This window comes from Mastigoproctus giganteus, chromosome 7 (assembly GCF_048544385.1).
Source record: "Mastigoproctus giganteus isolate SK-2022 chromosome 7, ASM4854438v1, whole genome shotgun sequence".
Lineage (NCBI taxonomy): Eukaryota > Metazoa > Arthropoda > Arachnida > Uropygi > Thelyphonidae > Mastigoproctus > Mastigoproctus giganteus.
In genome coordinates, this window is record NC_143581.1 from 229,072,609 (window position 1) to 229,085,228 (window position 12,620).

Genomic DNA, 12,620 nt, shown 5'->3' on the forward strand with positions numbered 1-12,620 from the left:
GCCCAACACTGAATACTTGGCAGGGGGCGATCTGCTAATAACACTAGTCCAAGAAGAGCAGTGGCCATTGATAACCACTCTGTCTTCTTCCACTCAACCATCCCTTTGCCATAGAAGTAACCTACCCTTAATGCCACACTGGTCCAATTTGTATAGCAGTCTTTTATGTGCAACAGTATCAACAGCTTTTCTGAAATCTGAATAGAAGAATTAGCAGTATTTATTGTAATGTGTTAAGTCCGTAAGTATGATAAATACATACATTGCTGGTTATAATAGCCCATTACATCACTTTGTATAGGAATTATCAATCTATATAATATTGGTGTAAACACACCATAGACAACTCTTAAACAAAAAACTATGTTAGTAGTGTAAAGGGAATCATTTTATCTGTATCTCGTATTGTACTCTTCCTTCACGAGTTTCCATGTATTGCACTACCTCAAATAAGTAATGCTTCACTTAAAGATTAGACTATTGTTACTTTAACAATCAAATTATTGTTAAAATAATTCTATTGTTGGAATTTTTATTGTTTATTGTTAAAATTTAGGAATTAACAATAAAATATAGGAAAAATCCTGTAAATAAGAATAAGAAAGAAAGTGACAAATGCTGAAAAATCTGTATAAATTAAATTAGAAGTTCAATATACAATGTAAGTTAATATATAAAAGATAGCACTTACATAGATAACTTATAAATATATGATCAAAATTATTTTTTGCATCCATTTCCTTTGTTATTTTGTCACAGTATCCAATCAGATTGGTTAGAGAAGACTTCCCCCTAACAAATCCATGCCGTGACTGCAGTATAACTGCTTCCTGTCTATGTACACCTAGTGTATAAACAGATTTCATATTTCAGATAATTATTGTTATCTGAAATATGAAATCTGTTTATCACTTCTTTCAATTATATCTAGATACTTCTTTCAATTATATCTAGATACTTCTTTCAATTATATATAGATACTTGTATTTTATGTAGATTGTAATACCACTGAAAAATGTGAGTATGAAACTCTGACACTTAAATATAAAATTTCACAAGATTTTACAATTGATAAAATGGATAAAAAATGCCACTGCAGAAAAATGGTGTATAAACTGCTTCTGTCATTTTATATTAGTATTAGCCATGTAGTTCACAAAAACTACAGGCTTTTTATTACAATAGTAAAAAAAAAATAATAATAACTAAATAAACAATTAATATTAATATATAAAAATATAGAAATAAAAAAAACCTATGTGTTTCCCTCCTTACAAATCCAGCTGATTTTTGGAATTTCCCCAAACTCTCAGCTCAACTACCCATGAAGGTAACTTATTTCAGTAAATTGTCAACTCATTTGCTAAAAGAAAACTTCTTATGACTTACTATAAACCTCTTTCCCTGTAATTTGACTTTATAGGCTATAGTTCTTTAATCATAACATAGTCATTCATTTTACTATCCCCCTCTCTCAGAGCCTTATAGACCTCAGTCAGGCACCTGATCGAGGCCTGTAAGGTCCTATGGGCTGCAGAGCTTGGTTGCCAAGCTCCGTAGACCACATATTTGAAGTATTTCCTAATATGGTGTTCTTTTGCCAATCTGACTAAGCAGGTTGCCCATCTTTTTGACCCATTTAAGATACTTATTGTCTTTTTCATAAATGTCCAATTACAGTCTTACAGTTGCCTTATAGAGTGAGATTATTACCTCCCAATCTCATAAAAAAAAATGCTCGAAAAATCATTGATAGGATACCATGGGCCCTCCTAGTCACCTGTTTAAACTGCATAGTGAACCTGATTTCCAAACATATAACTCTTAATTCCAGTTATTTTTAATTGAACCTCCCCTCTACACAATTACATAAATTATTTTCATGCAATATTTCCCAGATATAAGCCGTTGCGTTTTGCTGCATTAAAATATAGCTGCCACTTGTCTGATTATCCTTGAAGCCTATCCAGCTCATCTTTAAGGAGCACTGCTTGGTGCTGATCATCACCCAGTCTGCAAATCATCTGAAATTTTGCCATCACACCCTCTGTGTCTTTGTCGATATCACTTATGAAAATCAGCAACAACAATGATCTTTGGGGCATCAACACTTTTAACATTAAACCTATACCATTAGAAAAATAACTATTAATAACAGCCCTCAACCTTGTGCCCTACAGCCATCCTATGATTCACCTTTGCATTTTATATGTGATCCAAAAATGTTCCAGCTTATACAGTAACCTCTCATGCAGAATTGAGTCAAATGCTTTTCTAAAATCCATCCAAATAAACGGTTAATATTATTTCCCACATCCATCTCATGAATGACTGCCAGAGTAGCTAACAATGTTACACATCCTTCAGAATTCCATTTATATGGAAATTCTTTATATTGCAGTCTTCATACATAATTTTCTCAGCCGAAGTCAGACTGACCAGTCTGTAGTTATCCACTTCACTTGTAGAACTATCTTTATGTATAGCTGATAAATTAGCACTGCTTCAATCCAGAGGAATCTCTCCTGAGCCACTGATGCCCATATAAATAACCTTAATGGTTCAGCGCCCTCTTGCCATCTCCTTTAAAACTATTGGGTATATGCTTTCAACTCAAGGAGCCATAATTGCCTTTAAGCTCAAGTTTTTCTAATAAACTTATTATTCTTCTTATTGTTTGATGTTTTGTCATATGATCAACAATATTTAGAATTCAACGCCCAAACAGACTATATCATATATTAGCATTTACTGATATATATATATATATATATATATATATATATATAATAAAATCATTGGTGGACTTCTGATTATAATATACACTGTGTGATCACTGATATATGACTACCTACCTAATACTTCGTAGGTCCTCCTTTCGCCCTCAGTACAGCATCTATCCAATGTGGTATTGGTTTAACAAGGTGTCGGAAGCATTCAGGAGGTATGGCCAACCAAGCTGTATGTAATGCAGTCAGCAATGCAGGTATAGAGGTGATTGGTGTATCCAGATGCCTGATATGCCTTTCCATAATGTTCCACAAGTGCTTTATGGGATTGATATCAGGGGAAGTTTGGAGGCCAATCAATATGCCGGAAGTCAGAACTATGTTGCTCAAACCATTCCTACAACAAGTGCCCAATGGTTCAGTGCGTTGTCATCTTGGAAGACACCATCACCATTCCGGAAAAAGTGTAACATAGCGGGATGAACACAGTCAGCAAGCAGTTGATGATAGCGGAAACCACTGATACGTTGTTCCACATGCACCAGGGGTCCAAGTCCTTGCCAGTGAAACATGCCCCACACCATACGACTGCCTCCACCAGCCTGCACTTTTGATACCATGCATGATGGATCGAGAACCTCATGTTGTTGATGCCAAATCTGTACACGACCGTCCACGGTGTGGAGTGAAAAAACGTGAATCATCCGACCAGCATACCTTCTTCCAGTCTTCTAACCAACTTGCAAGCTCTTTGCACCAGGTGAGTCTTTTACACCGATAAACCTTGGTTAGGATGCCATAGGGGTCATCTGCTGGTATAGCCCATACGTGCGAGCATGCGATGCATGGTCATGCCAGATATTGTTCCGAGTTGGCCCATGTGTATTGGGTAGTCAACTCTTCAACAGTGCTGCGCCTGTTCGCCTGTATGAGTTGTCGGACATACGCGCTCACCTCTAACATCAACCTTTCACTGACCTTTGCAGTTTTGCTGTCAGGTCATTGTTTGTCTATTTTGGCACCACTCCTGGTACACTTTAACTATGGCTGCTCTTCAACACCCCACCAGTTCAGCCGTTTGGGATATCGAGGCACCAGCTCGTCAAGCACCCACAGTCTGTCCTTTATCAAAGTCCGATAAATCCTTCTTTTTACCTATCATGCTTAGAATTTTACTACCTACTGAACCACTGACACCTTATCTATGCTAGGTCAACTAACTCCGCACCCTCGTACCTCATGTGGTCAACGGGTTGCATTCTGTTTTCATAGGGGTGGTCATAATTCAGTGATCACTCAGTGTATATAAAATGAGATTGAGAACATGCTCATCTCTAGAGACTTGATAATTTCATGCTTTGTTTTGTTTTTGGTCAGAATGATGGGACTAACTGTGGTGGTCATATTGAACAAGACGTCACATAGTTGGGAACTGCTCTCATACCCTTTACACAGCCTAGGTACTTTTTACCAATGCCTGTTTCCCCTATCTCCCATGTAATTATTTACTTATTTGTATAATAAATATAATACAAATTATTTTTAATATGGCCTTCATGCTTTATAACCTAATATCCTATTAATAATTTTAAATATTTTATTCATAAAAATTTAATATGATAAAATATCATGCATTTCAGGGGCCTGTAGGACTTCGTGGAGGGCCAGGAAGACCAGGTGCTGATGGTAAATCTGGTATAATGGTAAATCACCTGATATATAGCTGACTTAAATAGGATGTTATGAAGTAACTATTTTCATCTATATTTGGTTATGTTATGACATTACACCTTCTGTCATATTGAATTAAATGAATGTAGAAATAATGAAAATGCTGGAATTCTTACACGTAAAAAATATCACTTTCAAAAACCTGTCTAAAACATTAAAACCAACAAACTTAATACTTTTATCATAGAGAACAATAAACTTAAGTTAACTGTAAAATGTATGTAAGTGATGCAATAATCAATAACTTAATGACAGAACCAAATCTCAAAAGCAAAAAAGTTGCTAGAAACGGAGTCAAGTGAGAGATGTGAAACACCTGGTTGAAAAGAAGCCATACAACAAACCATCAAACTCTTGGCCTCAACTTATATCTCAGAGTTGACAATTCTACCCAGACCTAGTTTCTATTCCTTTTGGGATCTCATTGGTAGGCATTGTGATGGCCTGAATAACCCAGTAGTGAGATACACAATGGTGTAGTAAGTGAAGCAAAGGGAAAGAAGTTAAGTCTATGACAAAACCCCCATGCTATAAAAAGTTATATTAAATCATTGGAGGCATTTTGCCACAAGTTGCTTTGGTATTACAGTTCTAATAAAAGGTACTGTCCAAGAGTAGTATGTTACTTTATATTTAAACTGTATGCCACTATCTATATCTAGATTTTGAACCTTTTTGAGGACAGGGCAGCATTGTGAAGATCTGATCAACCCAGTGACGAGATATATCCACAATATATAAGATGCAAATTGGTAAGAAGTAAATGAAGTATTTCACTTGGCTTACATCACCATCACTTACTGACTCTACTTTTTATTACAAAAATATATACACTTAGTAGAAATGGATATTAGTTAGTGCCTTTAAAACTTAAAGTTTTAAGCAGATTTATTAAATGCCATAAGAATGAGTAAAATTACAAATTTATTAATATTATATATATATATATGTATATATTATATATATATATACACATATATATATATATATGGCGCCTCCGTAGCCAGGTGGGAAGGAGCAGCAGTGCGTAGCACACGCTTCTTGATTAGACCGGGGTTCGAGCCCGTCACCACCAAATACGGAGGATGCGGAAAGGTCAGGGAATGACCACCGCATATCCCGGAGCAATATGGCCTTAGTTGCTAATGCTCCTAAAAACCAAATAACAAAACAAAACAAAAAAACAACATATATATATATATATATATATATATATATATACTGTCCTTATATTATAACCACTATCTGACTATAACGCTGTCACAGATCACTATAATGCTCTTTTACAGATTGCATTTTTGGCATATTTAACGAAATCGTTTCATTTGATGGAGTCGATAGCTTGAAAATGAATAGCAGAACAACATTAATATACATATATATGTGTATATTATATATATATATATGTGTGTATATTATATATATATATATGTGTGTATATTATATATATATATATATATATATATATATATATATATATATATATATATATATATATATATATATATATATATATATATATATTGTGTGTGTGTGTGTGTGTGTGTGTGTGTGTGTGTGTGTGTGTGTGTGTGTGTGTGTGTGTGTGTGTGAAATTATGTAGAAGAATATGAGGAATAGAAATAGAAAAAAAGTATCAGAACAGATTAATGCCATCAAAATAATGATTGAACATTACATCAGTCTGTATATAACCTTATTTTTTGTTTTTTAAACTAAATACCAACTGGATAAATTGGAGAAATTGCGTACAACTGGAACAATTTAATAAGAATTTAGAATATAAGTATTAGGGGTGAAAACCATACCCATGAGGCCAAAGGGCCAAGTATTTAGGTAAACTAAGTTGGACTTCTTTGTTGCACCCTCCCTATAAATAAACACATATATTATAATAAAATAGTAAAATTAAAATTATGATGTAGCTAATTATTGATATTTGGATACCAATCTTAGGTTACCTAAATACTTGGCCCTTTTGCCTCATGGGTATAGTTTTCTGCCCTAATACTTATATTCTAAATTCTTATTAAATTGTTCCAGTTGTAGACAATTATATCCAGTTAGTATTTAGTTTATAAAACAAAAAATAAGGTTACAGCAGGCCCCCGTTATAACGCGGTTCGCTTTACGCTGATTCGCTATAACGCTGTCCTTATATTACAACCACTATCTGACTATAACGCTGTCACAGATCACTATAACGCTCTTTTACAGATTGCATTTTTGGCATATTTAACGAAATCGTTTCATTTGATGGAGTCGATAGCTTGAAAATGAATAGCAGAACAACATTAAAACGTTTCCCACGCCGACTTGAGAAATTTTCCCAAGCTCAGTGAAATTTTCTCGCATGCTAATTTAATTGCAGTACAGTGACTTGTTACGTAGTTCCGAAATCAACATTTTAAAAAAATGATCAAGTACATTGCTTGTGATATTTGCGTTATATGCATTTATCCGAAGTCTAGTCATCACTCAGTACCGCATTAGACATCGTGCAAAACAGACAGTTTACTTGAACATTGTATCATAATTAATGCAACCAACGCAGTTACATTTTCGAAGAGTTAATAATGGCCGATAAGAATGAAAAAGCAACAACGCCTGAGCACAGTACGAAGACTATAAATGTAAGAAAAAGACTGAATTTGAAAATTAAATTAGACGTTTTGAAGCGAATCGATTCCGGTCAAAGACAAGCGGATGTGTGCCATAATTTAGGACTTGCAAGTTTAAGTGTATGAACAATTATAAAAAAAAATAAAGAATTAATTTTAGCAATGGGAAAGATAGCTGTTCCACTGCAAGCAACTAGGGCTAGGCCGGCTATTAGGATTGAAATGGAAAGACTTTAACTAATTCTATTGAAAATAATATGCAACGCAGAATTCAGTTAAGTTAAATATTAAAAAAAAAAAAAGAGAGAAAGAGATTAGCCAATATGATGATCTGAAGAAAACTCACCTAAAAAAAAAAAAAAATGTGGAACCATTTAAAACTAGTAAGGGCTGGTTGAATAGATTTAAAATCCAGGGAGAAGCTGCAAGTGCAGAAGGAGCCGAAACTTTCAAAAAAAGAACTTGTTAAAATTATTGAAGAGGGATATTATGTGTTATACTGTACTTCTCAAGTTTTTAGCATAGATGAAGCAGGACTTTTGTGGAAACGAATGCCTAAAAGAAGTTTCATATTGAAAGAATAAAAAAACATGCCAGGTTTCAAAGCAGCGAAGGATCGGTTGACTTTATTGTTGGGTAGTAATTAAACTGCGGGGATTTAAAATTAATACCCCTTTTAGTTTATTTGGAAGAGGGCCAAAGTTCAACCCAAAATCGACACATTTTTCATGATTAAATTCATCAATTAAATCAATTTAGATCAATTAAATTCATGATTTTAATTGGAATTTTAAGTTTAATTTTGATACGTAAGTAGTTACCACATAATTATATATGTATGTAACGCAGAATATTTTATATGTACAAATATTTGAATATTAAATATTTTGACCGACATTTGTCATATTTTCACTACCGTTTATTATTCATTAGGAAATATCCTATGGCACCTACCGCAACTCACAAATACATATGTTACCTTATGGAATGCGGCGCTCGCTTAGCACTCTGTTTTTATGGAACGAATTATCAGCGTTAAGCGGGGGTCACCTGTATATGTGTATATATATATATATGTAGTAGTAATATCTAACAGTTAAGAAGTAAAATAAGCAGAAAAAGGAAAATAACAAAAGTTATAGGATGTTAATGCTCCAAAATGTGCCGTGCAGCAGTAGAGGAAGCAAAAGGATATAGATAATGTTTGGCTTGTGGAAAAAATAAAGTGTCTGTGAAAATGGAAATTAAAAGTACACAAGGTGCCAGAACTAAGAGAAGTTTAAGGCATAATAGAAAGTGGAAGTGAAGTACTGGTTAAAGAGGTGAAAGAATATGAAAAACCTAGTGCAAAAATTAACTGGGACTGAGTAGGAAAAAAAAAAAAAAAAAAAAAAAGGAATATATAACTAAAAAAAAATAATAAATAAATATCACTATATTCATATACGGGAGGACAATTTTAGCAAGAGGTCGAATCAGGGGATGGCAAATAAGCAAAATCTGAATATAGTAGATGAAAATCAGATGCATAGCCAGGAAATTCATCAGGGGACTACCCCTGCAGTATCAGGCACTGTGTTTCCAAACTTGTCTGTAGTATTAGAAAAAGGGAGGCAAATATGCAGCCTTTTATTGTAATACTAGTAGAGAAAGTCCCCTGTGCAGTGTAAAAAATGTAAATTAAAATAAATACAAATTTACAAAAGTGTAATGTGGAATATAATGCAAATGTATGTGAAGTGCAGAAGGGGTGAAAGGTAATGAAAAAGTATAGACAAGCAAATGGTAAATTCTAGGGGAGGGGAAAGGGAGAAAAGATGTTCAAAAGAAGGCAAAAATAGCGATAGGATTGAGGATAGACGGAGCGTTCGTATCACCCTTGTATTGCACTAATAGTTTTACGAACGGGGAAAAAAGAAAAAGACAGTATATAGAAAAAAAAGTGTAGAAAAAGTCATTAAAAATACTGAACTTACTGGGTGTGTAAGGAGCAACCTTAAAGAAAGGGTTCTGGTATAAGTAACTGTTAGTGTCGTTTGTAGCCTATGTTATTAACACCTATTTTTACTAACACTTACTTATACCAGAACCCTTTCTTTAAGGTTGCTCCTTACACACCCAGTAAGTTCAGAAATTTTAATGACTTTTTCTACATTTTTTTTTCTTTATACTTTCTTTTTCTATTTTTTTCCCGTTCATAAACTATTAGTGCAATAAGAGGATGATATGAACGCTCCATCTATCCTCAATCCTATCACTGTTTCCACCTTCTTTTGAACATCTTTTCTCCCCTCCCCTAGAATTTACTATTCCCTATACCATTTGCTTGTCTATACTTTTTCATTACCTTTCATCCCTTCCGCACTTCACGTACATTTGTATTATATTCCACATTACACTTTTGTAAGTTTGTATTTATTTTAATTTACATTTTTTACACTGCAGGGGGACTACCTTGTCTACTAGTATTACGATAAAAGGCCGCATATTTCCCCTCTTTTTCTAATACTACAGACAAGTTTGGAAATGCAGTGCCTGATACTGCCAGGAGTAGTCCCCTGATGAATTTCCTGACTATGTCTCTTATGTTCATCTACTATATTCAGATTTTGCATATTTGCCATCCCCTGATTTGACCTCTATACACTGAGTGATCACTGCATTATGACCATCCCTATGAAAACTGAATGCGACCTGTTGACCACGTGAGATACAAGAGTGTGGAGTTAGTCGACCAACATAGCATAGATAAGTTGTCAGCGGTTCAGTAGGTAGTAAAATTCCGAGCGTGATGAATAAAAGGAAGGATTTATTGGACTTTGATAAAGGACAGATTGTGGGTGCTCAACGAGTTGGTTCAGAGGGCAGTTGCCCTCTGAATCACAGCCTTTTAAAATGCACTGCTTGCTTGATCTTTGTGGAGCAATCAGGTACAGGACATGATATTGCCAAGGGGGATGTCTTTCTGTGCGCGCAATGTAAGGAGTGTGAAGAAATGAGGCGACAACTCAGCGTTGTTATGGGCCTATATGAGAGCTTGAAGGACAGGGTGGATGCCCTCGAAGGATCTAAATTGAGGGGCCCATTAAGCTCTCAGCTGCTCTCACTTCAATGCCAGAGCTTGCACTTGATCATCACACAACACAGCGGCAACCCCCAAGGCAGAACGCACTGGTCCCACAGGAACTAGTAGTTGTTGGAGACACTATTGTCAGTGAAACGGGGAACATGCTGTGTAAAAACAATAGGTGGAACAGGACCAGGGTATGTCTTCCAGGAAAAAAGGTTGATGACGTAGAGCAGATGTCATCTTTTAAGGGCACAAAGGGTGATATTGTTGTATACGTTGGCACTAATGATATTAAGAGTAGGAGACTGGCAGAATTACTTAACAAGTACAGGTCACTGTTGGAAAAAAGCTGTGAATTAGGGTTGAATTTGAAAGTGTCGCAATTCTGCCCAGACACGATAGGAGGGAGTATATGATGAGAGCCTTGTCGATCAATTCGGCCCTGGACAGATTGTGCAAGGCTCAAGGGATAGAATTTTTTTCCAGCCTGGTCTGTACTTGTAAACAGGAGAGACTGCTTCTACAGGGATGGCATACACTTAAATAGAAAGGGTACAAGAATATTTGCTGATGCTATCAAGGCAGTGTTAGGTGGGTTGGAAAACTGCTAGCTTGGGGAGATACAAGGACTAATAGATTAACAGTAGCCTCTGGCAGAGGTGAAAGTGATTCTTGCACTGCTTCTATTGGAATGATCAGCATCCTGGAAAACAAGATGCAGGGTATTTCAGAGACTACTGGGAGTCATTACAGTACAAGTAAACACATGGGTTGTGTTAGTGTAGCTAAGAATAGGAACAAGTGCTTGTATACTTGCATGTACACCAATTCTAGGAGTTTTGTAAATAAATTTGATGAATTTGAGGTATTGCTCAGAACATCAAAGGCAAATATTGTTGAAATATCAGAGACACATGGTGTCACACAGATATAAGGAATGCAGAACTGGAATTTGGGGAGTACAATGTGTACAGGAAGGATAGACAAGATAGGAAGGAAAGAGGGGTTATACAATTAGTTAAGAATCACATAAAATCCAAGGAAGTGAAGCCAGTCGACATCGCTGGACAGTGCAGTGTCGAGTCAGTTTGGTGTGACATAAGCATTGGGAGATCAAAATTGAGAGTAGGAGTGTGTTATAGGCCTAATGACTCTGATGAGTATAATAAGGAACTGTACAGGGAAATAGAGTGGGCCAGTAAATCAGAGAGTCTTATAATGGGGGATTTTAATTTCCCAGATATTGACTGGAATTTGTGGTTTGGTCACTGACACACTAGCAAGGCCTTTGTGGATTTATTGGATGATTGTTTTTTACATCAGCCTGTTTGGGAGGCAACTAGAGGGAGTAAAACTCTTGATCTGATTATCAGTAGTGATTTTTCATGCATTAAGAATCTGCATATAAAGGAACCACTAGGTGGCAGTGATCGCAGTGTGCTGAAGTGGGATTTACTCAAAGAGGTAACTACCATCAGGGGTAAAGGGAAGGGTTTTTGCTTTCGTAAAGGTGACTACGGTGGTCTGAGACAATATTTAAATTCTATAAGGTGGTACCAACTGATGATGTTACCAACAGCAAATTCAAGATGGGAAGCATTCAAAGAAATTATCTTGGAAGCTACTAGGCTTTACATACCAACTAAGAAATGTTTTTCAAGGTTTAGGCCTAAATGGATGTAGTAGTAGTAGTAGTGGCATGTGATGCAAGAAAGCAAGTGTATGAGCTTATGCAGCATCAGCCAAAAAAAAAAAAAAAAAAATCACACCATTCCCTCCAAATGCCTGTCCAGTTCCTCCTTAAATTTATTTAACCTATCAACTTCCACAACAGATGGAAGTCTGTTCCAGTAATTAACCACCCGCTGGCTAAAGGCAAATTTCCACACATCTATTCTACATCTGTCTTTTCTTAATTTGAATTTATGCCCCCTTAGGTTTGTAATCTGAACAAGTGGAAGGATCACATCAGAATTCAGCGTGCTCAACCCATGTCAGATGAACTAATTGGACATGTGGCAGAGAAGAAAAATGCATGGGATACATATAAATTAATGGGTGACACGGAAGCCTGTGATAGATATAAGCTGGTCTGTAACCAAATCACAAAAGAGATTAGGCAGGCAAAGGCAGATTATGAGAAATCCTTGGCAAAGGATGCAAAGAGCTCTTTACCTACGTAAACTGTAGAAGGAAAGGGATGAATCAGATTGGTCCACTGGATATTGATGGTTCAACTGTTGATAATCCAGCTCAGGTGGCTAACAAAGTAAATGAGTATTTTGCATCTACATTCACCCATGAGGAGTTATTCAGGGAGGGGAATGCCAGAGGTGAGTTAAACTCTAACAGTGAGCTAGATGATTTTGTAATAACTAAGAGGAAAGTGGAGGAGAAATTGTTGAAGATAAACATAAAAAATGCACCCGGAGTGGATGGGATCTATCCAGTTATATTAAAGGAGGCAGC

General features: G+C 35.8%; 1 protein-coding gene across 11 annotated transcripts in view; it reads left to right on the forward strand.

Annotated features, from left to right (window-relative positions):
• LOC150083758 (uncharacterized) overlaps positions 1-12,620 on the forward strand; it is a 999,111-nt gene that overhangs the window by 783,021 nt on the left and 203,470 nt on the right. For 10 of the 11 annotated variants that reach the window (XM_090377461.1, XM_090377460.1, XM_090377466.1 and 7 more), the window contains one exon: positions 4,370-4,432. In XM_090377461.1, coding sequence (XP_090233587.1) covers positions 4,370-4,432 — 63 coding nt within the window. Of the gene's footprint in view, positions 1-4,369; positions 4,477-12,620 lie in introns of all 11 variants that reach the window. The other variant, XM_090377471.1, reaches the window with a different exon arrangement.